Source organism: Melanostigma gelatinosum (genome assembly GCF_949748355.1).
Source record: "Melanostigma gelatinosum genome assembly, chromosome: 10".
Classification (NCBI taxonomy): domain Eukaryota; kingdom Metazoa; phylum Chordata; class Actinopteri; order Perciformes; family Zoarcidae; genus Melanostigma; species Melanostigma gelatinosum.
Genome location: NC_136643.1, coordinates 15,838,470 through 15,861,086, shown reverse-complemented (window position 1 = coordinate 15,861,086; position 22,617 = coordinate 15,838,470). Strand labels below are relative to the sequence as shown.

The following is a 22,617-nucleotide window of genomic DNA, read 5'->3' as shown; positions in this document are numbered from 1 at the left end:
ATCAGATCAGTATCCATGTATCCACATTGTTAAGTTCACAAAATAGATTTCTACTTAAGGCACTGCTAGAAATCCGGTCTCTTTGATAAATCTGAATGATGCCATTCAACATGGCAGGTTTGCTCTCATGTGTTTCTGCAAACTAATAGTGGCACTTTCTTGCCTGTGATTGAGAAAGTGATCAGCCATTGAGTTTTAAGATGTGTGTTGATTACTAGGACAAAAAGGAACACAGTCGAGATACAATCTGAGTTTGTATTTGACGTGATTTTTTCCCCTCCATCTGATTGTGCACAGTACAACATTGTGAAAGTGCATTGAAATGAGAGCCTGCATGCTATTGTACATGCTCTGTGATGCTATCAGGACCCCACTTCTGAATATTATTCGTGGTGTGTCAGTTCCTCACAGTGCGCGACCGCAGTGAGGCTATTTCTCTCAACCTTCAATTCAAACTTGGCCCATTACAGCCAGACTACAAAAGCACTTTCCGTGCACTCAGGAGCTCACGGCAGTGAATGGTGGATATTTCCAATCACTCTACTGTCAATCCAAGTGTCAGGTAAACACAGGCCAATGGAAACAGCTTTAGAAAAACCCTGCAGCTGTGTCTGTCTTACTCCAGGAGTCCTTGGAAACGTATCAACAATTTCTACAAAGACCTCCAAGTTAAAGGGAAAAGTCAAATATCCTAAAAACAGTTCAAATGCAACCCCCTGGTGGATGCGGTGGCCTACACGAGACACAACTGCCATGGTGTTTGTCTTCAGACCTGTGAGTGTTGTCACCAGCTCCGGCTGCAAACAAAGGAAATGAGATCGTATTGACGGACCTTGTATTCACTTCGTGAGAGGAATCTGTGAAGTCTGTGGAGCAATTACCCAGTGGGAGCTTCAGCACATCTATAAGGATTCGGTGTGATAGATATAACTGTAAATAGGGGCACCAATGACCTTCTCACTGCACAGACGCAGCTTTTATTAAGTATTGTTAAGGGGAAAATTCAATGATATATTATTTTTTAACAAATCGTAACTGAATAAATGGATTAGAAATAGTAATGAAAACTTTATTTTTCAAAGCAAAAGCCACTTCTCACTTTATTCTGGGGGTGAACATTGTTGTTGAGGCACAGAGCAGAATGGGAAGGATAAGAGGAGTACCGGAGTGAGCCCACAATGGCTCTGAGTGTTTCATATTAACATATTGACAGTTGTTTTCATGAAGGCCAGTCCAAAAGAGAGTGACCCCACGGAGAGAAACTGCCCTGCTGGAGGCACCTTGTGGGACACTGTAAATGGGAGCTGGGAGAAAGAATTGAATCTGGTGCTGCACAGAAGTGTGGATGGAATATCAAATCTCTGCCTCTGGAACTGAGAATATAACTATACGTATAAATAAGAGTTGCATGAAAGGTACAGATGTAACATATGAATGCGTATATAGTATCAGAACAGACTGAGAAGTCACACAACAGCAGTAATTACAACATGGCAACACTTTTATTATCATCCAAAATAGAGATGATTCCTGTCTGTAATAATATGACACAATGCGTTCACCATAAGCATTGCATTTCCCCACACAATCCCTTGTGCATCGTAGCTGCTTTAAGAAATAGCGTTATTTATATGTGTGTTTGTTATGTGTCAAACATTCCTTTTTTTAAAGTTCTTCAAAGGTCTTTGGTGTGCATGTGATTTACAGCAGCAGGTCGCAGTCTGTTTCCCTGGGTGTGTGTTTAAAAGCGAGCTTTCCACTCTTAGCCTTCTTGGTTTAATGCCACTGTGGTTTGCCTCTGGGCAGAGTGGCACCGCTTGATTGATGGTGCTGACAGAACATTTGTGTCAACAGAGATTCTGTCATATTTCTGGACTTGTTTTTAATTCGATGTACTTAGAGGTTTAACCAGTTAGACTTCTTTAACAATCCACCTGCGACTTCTGATAATGGTTATATCAGGTGCTAATGTTTGCATGTATACTTTAAAATGTGCTTAATTGTGTCACGACAGAAAGGACACCCAGTGAGTTTATAATTCATAATAATATTATTCCATTATTATAATTCTTGCCTCTTTGTTATGGTGTTTTGTTCCTATACTACATCTGCATGATTCTATTACTCGCTCTGAGAATATTTATTGTCACTTTATGAAAAACAAAATACTCCACGACCCAGACCACTGGCAACAACTCGTCAATCTCCGAGCCTCAAAACTACAGCAGATGAGTATGTGGGGTTTAGGTTGGCCAACACCACCACCACCACCTCGAGAGGAATGCAACGCCCCCATTGTGTTCTCCGGAGGATCGGTATGGTTTCACTTAGAAGAAAGTGAGCTGAATACAGCCTGTTGTTGCACAGAGGACAGTATATGAGCGCTGTAAATGTTGGTCTGCTGCATGAAATATCTTTTAGTGATTAAAATCAGTGGTTAATGCTGAAGCAACCAGGCAAAGTAAGCTTAATGTTGTTTTATACACATGTTGTCATCCGTCTTTCGTTCCATCCAACCACAATAAACACGATCCTATATTTTGCCACTGATCTCAAACCTCAAAGACTATAATCCACCTTATTTCCATGACAAACACTGTGCTTTGTAGTGCTAGCACAGGCTCGGCTCCTTTCCAAAACTTTGATATGCAATACTATCTCCGTAAAATGACCATTTTTATTCAATCTTTTTGTTCCCATCAAAAGGCCATTTTGTTCTCTGCAGTCTTAATGGTTACAAGATATTCACCAAAGCACTGCTGATCTACAGCTCTTTGTTCGGACTCCCACGGAGAATACAATCTTACTTTGGAGCACTGCGGCTGCAGCCATACAATCCCATCAGCATAAACGCTTCACAAACACTTGCACACAAAGTATAGAGGCGAGAAAAACACTACTTCAGACAACAGGAATCGTTTTCTGGTTGTGGATTGTGTCAACCTCTATTTTCATACTATACAGAATATCACAAGATGTGGACTTTTTTATTATTTATAAAAAATGGTTTGAATATTTCTTCATATTTAATTATATTTATTTGTAGGTGTGTATTTGCCTTCAATGTTCAGGAACAGGAAAAATAAACTGTAAACACAACAAAGATGCTATAATAGAGGTTTGCAAGAAAGTACTGTAGGGACTGTGAAAGAGAGGACACACATATATTCATCAATCATAAATGAAATGAAAATTGTAAATGAAAGGTTAACTCAATCACTTTATAAATAATCATTTCAACTGACCAGCTCTTTTGGCCGAAACACCTGCATCCTGCATGTGCCCTTCTAAAATCAGCATTACTTAACAGATTTAATTATAATTGTCCCCTCTCTGCTACAGTCAATGTCAGCTGTGTCTTTTAATTCTCTAATCAGTGGTCGGCAGGACCACTATCACCATCCCCATGCAGCGTCCCACTCAATACAGACATCCCAAAACACACACAGACTGGTTTTGTAAAATGTTTTATTGAGTGTAGACATCTGGGCTACTGTAAAACATGCATTATCTGCAGAAGGGGGAGAAGAGCAGGTGGCATTGTCCCCACTGTCAGCTGTGTCAGTGCTGGCACCCGTGATGGAGATTAATGAGGTATCTGGAGAGTAATATGCTCCTTCAAATGCTGCAACAATTTGGAGTGGGGGCCGATCCTGATCTTAAATAGCAAAGCTGTCAGAGTTTACTGAACCTGTGCTTTGGAGCAGAGGGGGGATTTGATCCTAATGTGAGAGTGTGGCAGTGGGTATCAGGCCAACAAAGGGTAAGAAGAACAAGATAGTTATGTAAACAAACAGATTGTTCTTGTGTCACTGTTTCTTTGGTGCATTTGGGGTGTTAAACTTGAAAAAGATGATGTCTCCATCTTCAACAACATAGTTTCTGCCCTGTTGTCTGTATTTCCCTGCTGCCTGTAACATAGGAAAGAAAGAAAACAAATTGACAATAGAGCACATAATAACAGTGTGCATTGTAAATAAATAATAGTGGAAAAAGAACAGTTTTCTGTCTTTCTGTCTCTCTCTCTCTCTCTCACACACACACACACACATAATACACACACACACACACACACACACACACACACACACACACACACACACACACACACACACACACACACACACACACGCATCCATGTTTTGCTCAAGGGGCGCCTGAATTCCCAATGACAGAATCCTCTGTTCTTTTCCTTGTGTACAAGCACAAAATGTGCATAAATCTTTGATTACAGCATGTATCAAACTTCTCAATGAAACAAAAATAAGTTCGAACATTTCTTTTGTATACAGTAAGTGTTTGTTCTCCTTCCCGGCAAACTCAAAAATAATTGACTTGAAGTGCTAATACGGACAGGTTTATGCATTCTGGTTCTGCACAGCGCACAATTAATTAGAAGAATCAATGTCCCTTTAAAGGCTCAGGAGACCATTTAATCCAAGCTCAATACCACCAGAAACACTGGATGGAGAGGGAGACAGGGGAAAAAAATCAATGGCTATTTGTGATTCCTGAGTATGTATTAAACCAGACACGTCTAACTGGTTCATTTGCACTTGAAAGCAGCCATCTGGAGCAGCAAGCTTGGCTTAAGCAGATATGATTACTAATAATGTGATATCCCCATACACTGGCCGTATTCAGACAGCCTATTCCCACAACTGGCATTAAATAGAACAGACATTAATGCCACAGTCAGAAACGCTCAATGTTCTTACGAGGCCCAAAAAGGGATTAGTAAGGGAGCATGCAGTAAGGACCTGACACTCAGATCTCAACCTCGGATAACAATGGTGGAACTCCCCAGGGACCCACACGCTTCACCCTCTGTTTGCGGCTTATGATGGGTGTGGACAATACACTGCCGCTGCAATAAAATCAAAAAAAGGCTTGAATAGTAAAGAGATTTAAATGTTTTCATCGTGCTTCCTTTCCACACTGGTCCCCGTGTCACCATAATTACATTAGTTGAGTCTGTAAGTGGGCACATGGAGTTGATGGTGGTGATAGTGGGATTGTAATAGCATGGCTTGCAGCTGCTTCTCACAAATGTCACACATAGCAAGGTTTAAGTCACTATACTGCTTTAATTGAATCAACTTAGAATTTAATTTTTCAAACAGAAATTAAGGCATGAAAAAGAGCATCTTTGATTTGAAAGGCATCCTACAGCGTTGATTAACGGATTATTAACTCTGTACCTTCAATTACCAAATTACAGTTTGCCGATATGAAACTAAATTAATGCCAAACCATAAAAACAACACTTGTAGTAGGAAGGAATAGCATTTTGCTAAGTAGCTGATGCAGCACATGAACAACCCATACCCCAGTTAAAAAGACAAAAACAAACACTGGCCATCATAAAAAATAAGATACGGAAATCATATTTATGCGCTAGCCATGCACGAAAAAAAGTCCTTATTTGAGGAATTTCACACTTTATTTAACTTGCTGCTTTATATCACTGTCACATGCTTGCAGTGGCTTGGGGATTTGGAAACGGAGAGCTCTGAGCTCACAGCACACTCTATAGATCTGATAAATGCCTGGTGAGGAGACGAAGTGCTACCTCCGAGCAACTGTGCTGAGCCACGACCAAGAGCTGCCATCAGCCAGTTAAGACACATTGTGATAAAGATATGCACAGCTGGAGCCGAATGGCAGTGTTTAGAGCCAGAATCAGTTGGCTTGTCACGAGTGGTGCTGGAGTGTGCGCAGTAATTTCTTCCCCTGAGTAAAGGTGAAGAGCGGTTTTGCAGTCGGAGCTGTGTGGTGACTGTCAGCTCCACTGATCACAGGAGACTTCCCCTCATCTCTGCTGGCACCCTGACTGCTCACCTTGACAGCGTTCTCACTGCCTTCCTCTTTAAAATCCTGGAATTTCATTACTTCCGCCATAATGAAGCCCTTCTCAAAGTCTGTGTGGATCTTCCCTGCGGCCTGTGGAGCCTTAGTTCCTTTCTGTCACGAGGAAGGAAAAGAGAGGACAAATGAATTGTTTTGGAGAAGATGGATTGCAGCATGCGAGCGACATGGTGTTTGATAGGGTGATAGCGTTGTGAGCATCACTCGGGGGTGTTTTCAGTCAGGGGTATTCTTGCCTCAGCCCTGATTTCTGGATAGCTTTCCACTCGGCTGTGCCCTGCTAGGGCAGCCTGGACACCGATAAGAACCCAGCACTGCTATCAATGCCTTCTGATTCCCATTCCGTGGTGGTATTGATTTCTGTCCAAGCAATCTCGCCTCATTGTGGGTCGCTGCTCGGCTCTCTGGACATGACAGCAGGAAGACCCAGTGTTGCAGTGAGAGGCCAGGGTGGTATAGGCCTCACTGCACTATAGGCCTTACTGTTTTGGCACAGCAGAGTTTGGTCATTCAAATTCATTTCAAACCTTCAATAATATTTCACTGTTTCGAGATGCAGGGCGTGTATGAAGCAGTTTATGATGTCTTTGAATTGACTTCCTCAAAACATACATTTAGAGCTGCGCCTGAAGTCATTTCAGATGCCAATTTACAAAACACAACATAACAATTTAATAGTTTTATATATTCTTTGTACCTTGCATCCTCTTTTAAACTCAAAGACACAGCTGACTGATAAAATGTGCAATTTATATGCACTGAAATAATGCGGGACGGAAATGACAAATGACCCAAATAAGTGACGTGGCTGCTGTGTATCATTATGACTCCTGCCTGTCGACCTGCTCGCTCTCTCTCTCTGCTCTGCAGCTCTGTGCTCAGGAACTGTTGAGCAGTTTTAATTATGTATATATAATCAGGTTGGGGTCAACATATTTCATGCCAAAAGAATGATGCGTATTTAATGACTCTAATACATTACGATCTCTTTGCAATCTCGTTGACGGAGTGCTTGTGAGTTTAACTACCATTAATCAGCATCAAGGTTTGTCTATCTGGAGAAAAATAGATTACGGGAGGGATTTTTTTCATACGGAGCATAACAAGAGATCCACATTGTCCTAGTTAAGAGCTATGCAGAGCAGGCTGATAGATAATGGTCACCTCGAGGCTGCCTAATAAAGCATGTTAAAGGACTTAGGAACACGACATTACTGAGTGGAGTTTTTACAATGCAAGATGTATTAGCTTAATATAGTTACCCACTGATGCTTACCTGACAAAATGCCCCTCACACACAATCAAGGCTGGCTGTAATCAGTTATGTCCATGAGGACAACAGTGTTTTTGAAGATGCCTTTGAAGTGTTTCAGGACTTTTTTTTTGTATATAGTGAGGATATCAGTCATGCTGAGATGAGTGTGCGCCTTAACCCGGTGATGTCATCTGACTGAAATGTGTCTGTGTAAAAAAAAAAAAAAAAAGAAAGAAAAGGAAGTGAGCTCACCTTCCCCTCTGGCCTGTACTTGTCTGAGAAGCCATCATGAAAATATTTAACAACAAGTCCTGTTTATCAACTTGTGTGGATAAGATTACATTCAATATTTATATCAAATATAAATAAATAAATGATGCTATTTGAAGATGACTGTTCCTTCCATGGAAATGTGATATTCATGTGAAGTACGGCACTAAAATAATTGTCTGATCCAGTCATTGGCAAAATAATACAAAGAATTTGCTGCATAGAAATACAATTTGCATTTCTGATCAAAACGGGAATATTTGTATCAGCATGAGGCGTCCTGTTGGCAGGCGGTCGAAGGCTCATTCTGTACAATGAAAGTGACGTACTGTGTTCCTATCTGACCAGGAGGGGTTTGTTGCATGCTATCCCCCCCTTTCTTAACTTCCTGTTTCTCTTCTTTGTAAACAAACTAATAAAAGCAACACTCTGAAATAATCTTAAAAAAAAAGAATACTCAATGAGTCTGTATTTTCTTACATTGCAACATAACACAAGAAATATCAGATGCTGTATTATTGGTGCATATTGCGACTTTAAACCTGAAACAGTTTGGAGTAATTTAAGGGCACATTTGGCCACATAGAGACTCTGTTTTCACATTTTGACGTTCCAACACCACAAGACTGGAGTTCATCCTGTGAGATAACCGGTTAAGCTGTAAATGCAGTTTAACACACGTCAAATAGATTCATAAGGGAAAAAACATGTTTGGCTGGTGCTTTGTTTTTGTGAGAAATCCATGGATTGGAGTTGGTGTTCAGCTCATATTCCAGCTGGTGTTGTCCTGCTGCATTCAACACAGAGGAGGGGTTCCTATGATTATCAATTACATTGAACATTTCAACATGTTAGGGTTAGTGGTGGATGATGAAAAGTTTCTGGCTGCACACAAGAACAGTGCCTAGACACTTTTTCAATCTAATGCCATCCTAATGCTATTTATTTCAGATGGACCTAAATTCACAATTTAACAAAAAAAAACATATATATATATATGTATATCGTTAAATAACGTCTTATTTAGTTTGAAATATTGATGTTTATCTGTCATTATACACTCATTTAGCATACTAACTAAATCTTGAAGAGAATAACATTTATCCCCTTGAAAGATCATTGCATCCTGTCAAATAGATATGATGCACAACACAAACACAGCTTCCAATGTCCTGCAGGGAATACATAAGTAATGTCAGTTTCAGAGGATTTCAAGCAGTGTCTGCAATGATAATGTTGCCTATTCTACAAAGATAGTGAACAGACAAACTGGAGAATTTTATTATAACATCAAAATGGAAATAACTCACAGTCAGGGAACAAAGCCATAATGATCTGCTTGGCAACACATTCTTTGAATAGATATCATTGTGGAAAATTGCAAAACATTTTGAAAACGGTTGTCCAAGTAATGTTCGTGGGAGGTTTTAAATTATAACCCCCATATCAAATTTCTGATGGGATGGAAGAATGGATATGATTAAGTGTGACAGAATACAACTCAAATCTTTAGCTTTCAAAAAGTATGTTGAAGAGTTATTTTGCAGTACTTTTAGACCTAAATGATCTAACAATATGTAAGTCTTTTTGTTAGCGGCACTCAATCCTTCTATTTCCTCAAGAAAAAAAAAGCTATTTACACAATATACCAGCATGCAAAGCCAACGTCTGTATTCATGTAAATCCTGCAATCCAGTTGAAGCTCTTGGCAGGCCAGGCTCAGTAAACTGAGACACACAGGGAGGAGGAGCCCCCTGCAAGGCCCACAAACAGTCGAATGAAAAGCAACATCAATTTTGGCACAGACAACCCTCCGTCACACAGATTAGGCAGGCACAATGCACAGGCTCCTTATCTCCAGCGGCAGGAGGAGGGCAGGCAGATCTGCACAGGATGGAAACATTCTCATGGACGTAATGGGCAAAATCAATTGTTGCCCTCCTCAATCAATGTAGCCCCCACTTTCACTGTTCAGCAGCTCACCAGTAATTGAAGTTATCCTTGGCCTGTAATGACTAGCTAAGGCACAACCATGACAAAGTTGAAAGTGTGTGATATCAGTGAGGGTGCCAGCAGGGTGGAACACTGTGTGTGTATTCCTGTACGTGCGTGTCTGGTACACAGCCTCGCACTCATATGTATGTGCACAGCAGGCAGCTGGCTCTTACCCGAATGGTCCATGCGCGGACCTCATCGGGTCCAGCAGTGAAGAAGTACTCCAGCAGCAGGCCTGCGTAGCCTGCCTTGATGATCTTGCTCAGGGCACTGGTGGAGAGAAATGTCAGTTTAAATCGAGGGGTCTGAACTGTTTAAGTATTATTTATTGCCGCTAATGCCAAGACAAAGTTCACTTCAGTGGCAAGGCCCCATTCATTCCAGTATAAAGTCATTAAGTGAATAAGATGGGTCACTTCGTTTCACATAAGACATTCAACTCTCCAATGGTTTCTGTGATTAATTAGAAAGCTTGTAGACTCATTTAGCATTTTTAAGAATTCAACACGATGCCTCCTTCTGCACCAAGAGGGGAAAAAAAAAACATCTGCTGTCACAATTTTTCTCTCTACAGAGGTTTTCACACGAGAACAATAAACCCAAAATGCCCAAGTTATAATTACCGTATACCTACAGATGACAGATGACAGTTAAAAACTTAATTCAGAGGAAAACCCTTTGACTGAGTTGTTCGGTAAGAAGAGGGATCCTTTGCTTTATAATGGTAATTACTCTGCCATTCATTATTCTATCAGCACATGCAATTAAAGGAGTGCATGGAGGACACAGCTGATAATAAAGTGTGGGGGGACTGAATGACAATTAACCTCTGCGTCTTGTGCTCTGTGCAGTGCTTCTCCTCTTCTTCACTCTTGTCCTGTAGCTGGCTCTCCAGACTGCCGCTGAGGGGGATGACCAAGGCTCCGGGGTCATGATCGACTGTCCACCCACTCCTTGATTTTCACCAACCTGGTCAAAAATTAGCAGCAATAAAAGCAGTTGGAGGACTTGATTCACATGAAAGTATTTGTTATCCGCTGGTGTGTGCATAGCCACGAGAACAGCTGAACATACGAGTGTTTGCAGGAGACTTTGTTTCCTTAAAAGTGTTTAGAATTCTGACTTGACATTGTCTCATAGAAAAGAGTATAGATCCACAAAGATTTAAAAAGTAACAGCAGCAATATCAAACTGTAAAAACTGTAAAAATACAAGTACTGCATTCAACAAATACCTGAAACAAAGTAGATTTTTATTCAGCTTAAAATATGTTGACTGATTTAAAGGATTTCATAACAAATCCAAAGACTGATAAGAGGACAATGCATAATTATTAGAAGCTGATCATATCTTTCTCATGAAAAATAATCTGCAAAAAACTGTATCTGTAAAATAAATGCATTAAGTAAAAAGTACAAGATTCTCCAGTGAAATGCAATGGGAAGAGGTGTAAAGGCGCACAAAATGGAGATTCTCAAGTACGCGTATCTCAGAGTTGTACTTAAGTATTGTAAACTGAGTGCATGTTCTTTCCGTCCAGTTCAAAACACACACACACAAAAGCGTTGGATGGATTTACGATAACAAACAAATAGAGTTCATTCAGCTGAACATAAAGCCAGGAGAGAGTAAAAAGAAATGACCGCAAAGTGTCTCCTTACTCATAAATGTCTTTGTCGTTGTCTTTACCACCTGAGGTTTTTTTTTCTCTTTTTGTCCAGCAGGACACCTGACATTGCAGGACAAAGATATCCTCACACTTAATGGTAACTCTCAGTCAGAACAATACAAGGGGGTTAGGGCAATTATGAGATTAGCCCCACAAGCTCTCAGGCTGGGATTGGACAGGTCTCAAAGAACAGCATCACACAAATCCATTTTCACACGGCGGCTCTGACCGAGCTCCTAGGCTGGATTGATTCTAAGGGGTCCCTGTCATTATCTGTAATCCTAGTTTCCTGTTTAAAGCCCATAATAATCAAAGACTGGGAGGGACCCAACCACCTTAATACCACATCTATTCCAATAACAATGTCACCGCTTTATCACCTACAAAACCATATCGCTGCTCCTACCTAATGATTATCAATAAACAACATATGACAGGGAGAGCACAATTTTGCTTTGACTGGATTTTCCCAAACAAGGTAGAATAACACTACAGGGTACATTTGAAATGCCTCATATGCCTCTTCAGATGCACATCTATTAAGATATGTAACCTAATATTTCCCTTTCTGTTCGACATTTGACTGCCAACGCAATGAGATAGTTGCCATGTCTCACCAATAAATGGACAGAAAAAATAAAAACACATTTAGTTAAAGCCTGAAAAGCTGAAAACAGGAGATGGCGGGCGCTCCAAGAAGGGAAAAAAATCCAATCTGAGATAATAACAGCTGTAGTTTGTCACTTTTAGCAGCACAGCTGTCTATTTGGTGGCACGTTATTTGCATTCCTCAGGTATTGCGTACTCTACAGGCGGCTGAATAATGATTCACAAATCACTCTCTCCACACCAGTCAAGGGCTGTGATCCTTTGAATAGACCATTGTACCTGACACTGTAATTGGTGAAGACTTGACAGAGCTGAGCCAAGCCAGCCAAGTAACAAAGAGGCTCTCGGTAGAAGGCTATGGGATGATTTTAATAATGTGAAGCCGAGACGGAGAACGTGAGCTGCAAATGAGCACGGGGGTCTCTGGGTCCTTGCACTGAGTGACACAGGACCAGACAAACACCGTGCCACAGGAACACGAAACTCCCCCTTCCCTCAACTCCAGAAACAAAGCACTGTCAATTAAGAGCTTTGATGTTCCGTCAACATGGCTCCCAAAACCGATTCTGTCAACTTCACCGCTGTCTACCCATGCCACTTTGCAATTTGTATTTATGTCCTTTCCAATTATTTGTGTGGAATTCTATGAGGATGTGTAAATTGGGGAAATGTTTATGTAAAACATGCTGCAGATTTTTTTTCATCTTGTCATTCATAAAATCCGAAATCATAAAAGGTCTCCATGTGAATGTGTTTTTCAGAGAAAATCTAAATGTTGACAAGAATCAAGTTTTTTTTTTTCTTCGTAAGATTCAAACGTTTGAAGAGAAAATTCAAAATACTCTACGCGGACATGTGAACTTCCATGACAGAAATAACAGATACAATATTTGTTCATGTAAAATCCAGTGTGCAAGATTTTGTGTGTGTGTGTGTGTGTATGTGTGTGTCTTGTCAGTCTCCTATTATGTCCCAGCACTGAGTGTCATCTCTCACTGCTCGGTTAATAGAAAGATTCAGCACTTTCTGGTCTTGATATCCCTCTCTGAACAAATGATGCCTGAAATTTTTATTCTTTTTATAATGGACTTCCAATGGCCTCTGCTGCAAATCAAGTGGAAATTTTTGCATATCAAGTGGGGAAAATTAAATATTAACCACGTTTTAATGTGATTAAGGGTGACAGGGACATTATTTCTGCTAATCATTCACCAGCTTTCTGCCTCAAACAAAGCTAAGGAACAAGCCATGTTTATGCTTTCCCTGCTGCTCTCGATTCAAAGAGGAAAATAGTTCTCTCGTCAAACTTTTACAAATCTAAAAGATGTTATGCATTTATTTCATGTTTTTTGGTTCATGTTAACTGATAAAAACAAAACAATAATAGCCAATAGAGGTTTAACTTACACCTAGAAAAATATGTCACGCTATTTGTTCTCGGCTCGAGATTTGATGTTGTTGTATTGACAATGCATTCAATTTAAAGCACAATATAGTGAAATGAGGAAAAACACAATTGAAGCTTCCACAACAGGCTGGCTCTGAATGGAGATGTCCCACAGGGGGCCACCCTCTGGGGCTAGTCTATTTGTCTTTTTGTGTGGGAATCCTGAGGGGGGGGGGGGGGGGGGGGTGGGCTGTGTTTCCGTATGCCTGGGGCTTCCCTGGGCTTTGTCAGAGCTTTGATCTGCTTAAATGGCTCAGGAGGGGAAAACAATGGGAGTTTCTAAAGTACAGGGGCAGCTACCTGAGACAATGACCTGGGCCTGCGTCAAACATGCATTCATACAGGTTGGCTTTATTAGGAGTGCTTAGCCAGTTAAGCCTGTAAAAGGTGGGCCATCACCTCCAGTTTGTGAGCTCCTTTCAGATGCAATTGAATGTTGACAGACCTGAAGAGTAATCCACTACCTGCATCCACCACAGCTTTATCACTGACACACCCAACCTGGAGAGGGGAGAAGGGATCGACGACGGGTGTCTGTGCAGGCGGGCTTAAATAATTTAGGAACACTGAGGATTCCCAGTTACCGCAATGGCACCTCAGCTCCACACAGGACCAAGGCAAAGGGCGCTGGGGCCGCCCCAACCAGCCGATTGTGTTACTGAGCCGTTCCACAAATCTTGGCAGCTGCTGGCGTGCATGCCAGGCACAGACTCATCAAGTAATAAACCCAGGGTCCCCTGTGTTTTGCTGCACCCCAATTGCAGGGACAAGCATCTTAGAGGGGAATTCTGCAGCACACAGCGCATACTAACACCCTCCTCTTTCCTTCTTCTACGGCGGGAGACAGCTATGAGAGGTATGAGCTCATGGTGGCTTTTGAGGCTGGGAAGTCGGGAGCTCTGTGGGAAGCTTTTCATCCTCCCAGTGGTGAGCTCCTGAGCGACAAGAGTGCAGACGATCTCTGCTCCCTGTGGCCATGGCCTGATCGAAAGGCATTACACATCAGCCTCTAAAAAAGAAGGAGATCTGACACGCACACACGCACACACGCACACACCTACACACACACACACACACACACACACACACACACACACACACACACACACACACACACACACACACACACACACACACACACACACACACACACACACACACACACACACACACACACACACACACACACACACTATCTCCAATATTGTTAACTTCTTTCAGCCTTCAAAGCAATCACAGGCTGTAGGAAACAGAAGCCAGCGCAGGCACAATGGGAGCAGCTTTAATTAAGAGCATCATCTCACATCAATATCTCAAACAAACCTCAGGGGTGTGCTGGTAACAACTTTGTCTTTGATAACTTCACCCATAACATTTTTGTGACTTTGAATGTTTGCACATGACAGATAAAACCCTTAAAAAAAATCATCTCCCCCAGTTTCGTCTTTGCAATGGCTTTTGAGAACACATTGTCGAAGCTATATCCTTGTTTAAGGGTATTTGTGAGAGGGGGATGACAAAAAAGCAAACATCTACAATTCAAACAGTAACCCGGAGGAGTACATTCTGCATCACCAAAAATAATTCTCTATATGGGGTATCCATGCTGTCATTCACAGCAGTTGACTGGGGGAGAGAAAATAAGGGGGCTGGGGTAGAGTGGGGGGAGTCATCAAAATGTGACAATTGTGACAAGAGCAGGCAAAGTGTAGCGCCGAAGAACACCACACGGATTTCTCCATCTCTTCTTTTTTTTCCCCTGGATGACAGCTTAATGTCTTCCACATGCAATATTTATTCTCATCGTGTGTCAGACTGTCTAGCTGTCCTAGGGAGTACAAAGAATGCCACTTATTAGAATAAAAGCAGAAGGAAGGTAATCAAGGACATATGTAACATCAGCCAATCATGTCCCCTTCCAATCCTGCATATTTTTCCCCTCCTCTATTCATAACAGTTCAACAATAATCCTGATAATAAGCATTTAGGAGATGTATGTGGCAACACTAAATTCACTTATTTGTCTCATTAGAGCTGCCGAGGCCAAAGGCAACTCACTGTTGCATGTGTGTTCGTGCTTAGCCTTATCGCAACGATAATGAAAAGCACAGCTGAACAAAGCTAAAGCTATCAAAACGTATCATTAGACAGACTCTAAACTTGCAGACATTTCCTTTTTTATGTTATGCCAAGCTTGGACTTTGCAGGGGAACAATTCCCAGGGCGCCTTCGGAGAAAGCGAGCATGTTGTGTTGCTACAGGGGTGTCTACATTATAAACTGCAGGAGACCCACTCGGCATTAGCGTCCTTGGGCTTGACAAATGAGGGTGAAGTGACGATCTGTATCGGATTTTTGAGAACAAGCCGATTTCTTGTAGGGTCATTAAAGAACAAACAAGAACAGAAAATGTCTCTTTATCTTCAAGTTTAGGGTCTGTCTCATTAGTTACAAAAACAGTGCTGCCACCAGGACACAACAAAAGACAATGAGGTGACATGTTAACCGTGTCCTTTCATTACCTGGACAGGGGACAGTCAATAACCAGGATAACTGGACAGACAGGGCTTTATTAGCTCCATCTGTTTCAGTTTTACTGTACAGCCTCTCCTGTTGTTTTCTCTCATTGAAAGCTAGCTGAAAGCATCCATTAGGACCGACTGTGGGCAGTAGAATAAACATCTTACCATGGGAACAAGAAGAGAGTGGCCGACTGTGCACAAAATATAAAAGAGCAAGTGATGGTATATTTCCCTCACAGCTTTGAAAAGGGAATGCTAACTCCCCAGATCGTGGTTCCTAAAAACTTGGATGGAGCCAGTGGTTTTGCACTCAATAAAGTTGCAGTTGTGTTTATGGGAATTAGGGTTTGGAGTAGCTGAAGTGGGCTGCAGTGACTGCTTGGAGTGGCTTTCAGTGAATCACAATAGTGTCTCCCCATCTCAGTCGATCTTCTGTCTCTAAATCTTGACGCGTACTCAGAAATAGACGTCTGTTTGTCAAAATGATCACACGAAAAGAAAATGCATTTTTAACTTATTACTGTGCTGCATCAAAACCCCAAAAAATGCATATAGCACAATACAAGTCAACACTAAAGCTATAGGTGCTCTCGAGACAAATGCCATGCTGCAACTCCTGTCAGGGCTTCCTTTACTTTAATTGTCAAAGCTCCTCCTACAGGCCAAGCAGAGTATCAGTCTCAGCAAAGACATTTTCTTCTCCTTCCTGAGGATTTATTTTTAACTTAGCATCAGAGATGTCAGCTCGTGTTTTCAGTGCATTAGACCCTGCAGGGCGACTTCAATAGATATTTAGGATGATGCTGACGTTATACTGCATTTGTCTTATTGTCAAAAAATCCCTATAAAACGGGTTACAGATACATAGTTTAATTCTGTAAAAAGGATAAATTGTTTTCTTAAACAGCTGGGCACTGTAGTTTTTAGCAAACGTCACTCAAGAGTATACAATGCATTTGTTGGGGACTATTTTCAGCTGTGGAGTGATACACATTTAGTCAGCTAGTTGGTATTAAGAGCAGAAATCTAAATAAACTATGTTGTTATCAAGGAAAATGTCATTCAGTACAACGGTGTGGCTCACTGATGCTAATTTAATTGTTTTTAGACAACAATGGAGCTCTATGGCACGGAGGGATGAGATCAAGTTTTGGCTACACACACAACACTTTATAGAATTCATTCATTGTTGGTTTTAATCTTTTTATATGAGATTTGTTGACATAAGAAAAAATATAACATACCTCCAACCATATCCTTTTTACTTATAATGAGAAAACTAGACAGGGGTTGAGTCAGTGTCTTTCTCAAAGACACCCAAACATAAAAACCAAGCCTTTTTTCTGAGATCAAACCGGACAAAGACTTGTTAAAAACAAGTCTCCTGAAGTGCTGAGAAACACTGATTGTTGCCCAGACCCAAGCTGTCTTTTCATCATCATAGTCAGAAATGGCTGATGAGAGCACAAGCATGGCAAACAATTTTCTGAATTACACCATGCCAGACAAATATGCAGGTAATTAACTATGAAAGATCAATTCGTGCCTTTATGGCAGGGAAAAAAAGATGATAACAAAGGCTGACTGGAAGAGCAGCTGCGGTATGTAACTATTTCAGCTGTGGTTTCCCAAACATAAAGACAGAGGTAGCTAATGTAACACACATTTAGAATCAAATAATCGTCAAAGAGACAAAGTATTCAATACGTTTGAATGAGTGTAATAATAAGACTCGAAGAGTACAGACTAAAGAGAGAAATAGGTCTTCACATGCCCTGACATATACACACTTGCATACAAGCAGGCAGACAGACAAAACACACACACACACGCACACACACACACCCACCCACCCACACCCCCCCCCCCCCCCCCACACACACACACACACAATATTCAGTTCATAAAAGCTCCAAGCAATAGTACCCTGCAGTTCTTGCACTCACCAGAAGAATCCACACGGCACACACTCACAGGCATAGGTCACACTTGCTGGTTTCCTTAAAGGTCAACTGATCTACTTAAGAGGCACCAATTTACTTTAATGCACATTGTCAAAGAGGAGAAGAAAAAAATAGAAAAAGAAATGACGAGAGAAAAACATCACAGCATACCTGGAGTATTCTCAAATGTGCTTTTTTTCCATTTCAAAATGGGACTGCTCTTGGTTCTCTGAGGAGGATGGAATAAATGTCTGATATCAAACCTATAAAAAAGAAATAAAGACTGATAAAGCTGGCGAGGCCAAAAGCTTGTAAAATAAACAATAACTGACAAGTGAAAACACACTAACACTGGGCAGGCTGCGGCCACATCATCAACAGTGCTCTAATGACCCTCTCTAACACACAAACTCGGTATGCGGCACGGAGAAAAAGTCTTCGAGGCAGCTCACTGACGCCGAGGAAAGAGGAGAAAGCCTCTTGATAGACTCTTGTAGATGCCATTCCCTATCACGCAATGCCTCTCAGTCATAAACACATGACAAATGCGGCCTTAATCATTTTTTACGAGCGGGGATGTGCAGGGGGCAGTGCATGGTTCGAGGGGAGAGGGGAGCGGTGAGCAGCAGGCGGCCCCCTCTGCACAGAGGAGAGGGCTATGTGGTAAAGTCTCCTCTGGAACATCACTCGGCCAGCGATGCTTTGATCTCCACACCGCAATTACACCAGCATCCAAATGAGCATGGAGTCGCCTCTGAAACAGACTTCAAACATGCACATGTACACATTCTAATACACATACACTGTATAGGATTGGAGCCATGTGCTCCTCTCAACAGTAAATGATGTACTGTCTCCAGCAGAGAACCTGGGGATGAAAGGAGGCCTCGCTCCTCGTCTGATCCCTCCATTAATGATGGCTCGCTGAAGCTAATACTGTGTATTCTCGTCAAAACAAGGGCAGCTTCCCAGACTCCAAACAGGATGATCTTGGTTTACAATGCACCGCTTTTGAAAGCTCGAAAAGTTCGATCAAACTGCTGCAATCTCCCATGTGAGACAAAAGCTACAGCAATAATCAATCGTGTCTCTACAACCTGTGACAGAGTGTGTGTCATAAGGAAATCAATTAACACAGATACATTAAACTCATAAAATAATGTTTGGTGGAGCGTGCTGCTGGCGCATTAACATAAAGCCTGAGTGGCAGCATGAACAAAACACCTAGAATATAAAACGGTACCACTTGAAAAAAACTGAACCTGTGAAATGGCCTGAATGGGTGTCCCGAGAGACACACATGAGATTGGCTTATTTGCCTCATTTTTGGATTCGCCCTCTTTTCCTCCACACATTTTTTGAGCTGAGATTGCAATTTATCTTGCTGTTTGCTTTGAATAGTTCTTAACCGTATCATCATCTCAACTGTGCTGGTGGAAAAACACGGGAGCATGGCGACAGCCAAATGGCAGTCTGGCGTCTCTGCTGCAGACTAGCTGCCATTAGAGCTGAGAGCAGCATTTATTGTACAATTAGGGCCAGCTAGATCTACCTGTAATCATCTCCATACAGGTGTGAGCTGCTCTCTGGACAAGGGAAGTGACTCATCACTTGTCAAACATCAACACTTTGATGTCGCCATTGTTCATTGTGGCGCCCTGAGGATACCTGAGCACTACTGTTTGGCTCTTTAAGATTTATTGCGTTTCACACAGTTAAAAAAGAGGGAAAAACATGAAAAAACATGAAAAAACCCCTCTTCCCTCTGATGACGGATGCTCCACTTGTCATGAATCATTTGATTTAGGAGGTCTCTTCCGCCTCCCTCCGTCTGACACTCATACTTTTGTGTCAGGAACATTTTAACAAACAGTCATAGGTAAACAACCTCCCTTGTAATACAATGCTGCCAAGCGAAGCACTAAAAATTAATTTTGGAAGAACGGACACCGCAAGCCTAGAGGGCAATTGGAAAAGTGCAATAACAATCCACAAGTTGGTGTTATTGACAAAACGGCTGTAGTCTGGAAAAAGTAGCCTTTTCAGATATAATGGTTGTCTAACACCAGCCTTCTAGATCCGCTCTCACTGTGTCCACATGACATTACTGGAAAACGTGTTTTGACAGAACAGAGCTGGCAACACAGCGAAGAAGTTTATTTAGTGCATTAAAGGTCATCCTCAGCAAATTCACCTTATAAATAGTGTTGCACCTGCGAAGTAAAAAGTGCAAATCCGCGTATCTCAGCATTCAAAGCATGTGTCTTTTTCCCCAGCTCTCTGTGCATCAAGAAAGCCTCAGTGGTCATTGTGATCGGTGGGAATTTTATTTGTAAAGTGATGCTTGTAAAACTACTTCAGCAACAACATGTGAGGACAAAACCAAATATTTGGAGCCAGACATATTTAGATGTAATAACTATGATATTCATAGAGTGTTAACCTTCTGATTTATTGGCTCTCTCCACATGATTTGAATCACTTGTTTGGCTTTGAATGGACACATTTGTTTGTTTTCTGTCATTTTAAAGCCTTACACATGATATGACACATTTTGATGGAAAATGGGGACCATATGCTCGTATGAGCTTAATGAAGTGCAGAGTCTGGTTGGGGTTTGCAGAGCTGGATGCTGTGTTAGAGCTCACTTAGCGGCACCTCCAGGCAGATCCTCTCTCAAAGATATGTTCGTGTTTTGTCAGCAGGAGACCACAGTCATCAGCGAGGCTAACTCACACACACCCACAATTCTCACACCTCAGCGTATGCAGACGCATGCACGCACACTTTTTATAGCTGAAATGCAGATTCAATCAAAGTTAGTAGAAATCAGTGTAAATCCGTACATAAGCACAAGGAAAGCTCTTCGGCGAAGATTAATGAGGGCAATGAGTCGGCTTTCCTCGAAGCACTTACCATTTGTTCTTTTTCCTGATGTAATCTTTCTCAGCGAGGTTAACGATGCCAAAAACAAGTATTTGTTCAACACTTCGATCTGTGACAAAGACAGACAGGGCAAGTACTGAGAATCCAAACTTTCCAATGTTGCCTTTGAGTACAGCACCGATATAAGTGAAGCCAAGTCAAATTAGGGTCTGGTATATAGGCGCTGTGGGGAGCGACTTTAAAGCCTCTAAATGAAAGCAGCGCGGCCAGATGTCATTAGCTTGTACAAAAGTAATGTCAAAATACAACCAACAAAAGACTGTGCATAATATTAGCTTGTGATTCGCACAAAAGACGAAACAAAAGAGGAGAAACAGCAGTTGTACTTTAAGGCCAGATGAAAAGATTAGCGAGATAAATCACATTAATAAATTTGACTGGAACATCAAAGGCTTACCTCCTTGTCGTTCCAATCATGATAGTAGCGAACGTGTTTCTTTTCATCCATTACCCAGCTCTTGATTTTGCACATAACGTCCTGTTTGGGGTTAAAAGAGAATGAACAAGAAGCCATTAAAGGAGATGAAAAAGAATATAAAACCAGCAGGGTATGGGGTAATTATTTCCTAAATGCATGGCATCCTGATGCCAAAATGAACAATGGCTGTGCTCGCATTTGAGCAGGAGTGGCCTGGCTTTGACAGGGATGGCATGCACAAGGCCCCCTTCCCTCCTTTAAATCATGACAAAATGCCTTCTGGGGTGTCTCGCTTAGAGTCGCAGTTTTGAACATCAATATTCCATCGGGACTGTTTAATGAAAAGGATATAGAGGAGACTAAATTGGAAAGAACGGGGAAACTAATTGGAACTTGGTTAGTTAGGTGTAAATTATTGGTCCTTCCTCAGGCACTTTGCAGAATGTACTGAATAAGCACTCGTGAGGTACAGAACTAATTATTCATCGTTTCTTCTGGAGAAAATATTGAGCATTTCCAGCTATGTATGCCACATTCATTACTGAGGGACTTGTGGGTTGAGACCACAGACAAGACTGAGCCTTGACAGGATCTGGAAGCGGAAAAGGGTGGGAAAAAGGGAGGGAGGTAGTTATAAAATTTGTAATAAAGAAATTGAGCCTATTATTGTTGATCCAGCCCCACAGAAATTAGCGGAACACATTCTTTTTGTTCCTGTCAACTTGACCTCCCCCTTCATATAAAAACTCCCCCACCCCCTGCAACACTCCCCCTACCTCCTTTTCCCTCCCCAAACCCTTGCAGCACTTCACAATCATACTCCCTTTTGAAAGAACTGAGGAAAAAAATCCTGCCAGAGCCTCAATTACACAATGGCAGAAAAAGCTCCACACACTGACCCCCAGCCAGCTGCATTCACTCTCTGCACATCTCTCTCCACAGGAATTCTAAAGGCCTTTTAGTCAGGCAGCCAGAGTGCAGCCAGCGGGAGAGAGCGCAGGAAGAGCTGCATACACTCCGCCCGCGCCGTCCCAAGTCTTCACAGAGAGATTAATCATCTGTGAAATGGAAACAGCAAACGGCCAGTGACACAGGCTGAAGCCGCTCCAGGTTTCCCTCATCAGCTCGCAGCCAGCGTGCCGCGCTCCTCTAACAGGCAGGTGTTAATAAAAGGCATATAGGTCCCACAGGGGTCAAACACATATGCCTGCCACCATGAAGCGCCGCTGGTGGGCCCGGCTTCTTATTATTGTTTTGTGAGGATCGGGATTTTGGAGGATTCACGTGGACAAAAGCAATGAAACATTGTTCTTGTAAACACAGTTCCATCAAAATGTATTTAAATCGTCCTAACATTGCATACATATATGAGCCCCGTGCTGCTGCATGCATATGGATTTTGCAGAAAACTCACAAATAAATATTCATGGACTTTTTTTATTCAGAGAGCAAATTTAAACAATTTTACAATATATTCCAAATTTGTGATTTTGTTTTCTTCCTTACAAAACTGAATTTGTTCATACGCTTGCAGCAGCAAGCGTATGAAATCTCAAACCAATAAAACCCACACAGGTTATATTTCTATTCATTTTGCCCCCCTATACAACAGCTCCCGTCTCCCTAACTAATATCCATTTCAGTTCACAATAGTAATCGTAATTGTCTTTCCTGTC

At 41.7% G+C, this 22,617-nt stretch overlaps 1 protein-coding gene across 1 annotated transcript in view; it reads right to left on the bottom strand.

Moving 5' to 3' along the window:
• Nucleotides 1-3,652: 3,652 nt before the first annotated feature.
• LOC306783887 (obg-like ATPase 1) overlaps nt 3,653-22,617 on the bottom strand; it is a 33,597-nt gene continuing 14,632 nt past the window's right edge. The window contains 8 exon segments of the mRNA XM_079277725.1: nt 3,653-3,911; nt 5,842-5,964; nt 9,562-9,658; nt 10,216-10,322; nt 10,324-10,357; nt 20,494-20,542; nt 20,545-20,572; nt 20,921-21,001. Of these exon segments, the coding sequence (XP_079133851.1) occupies nt 3,810-3,911; nt 5,842-5,964; nt 9,562-9,658; nt 10,216-10,322; nt 10,324-10,357; nt 20,494-20,542; nt 20,545-20,572; nt 20,921-21,001 (621 nt within the window). The 3' untranslated portion in view covers nt 3,653-3,809.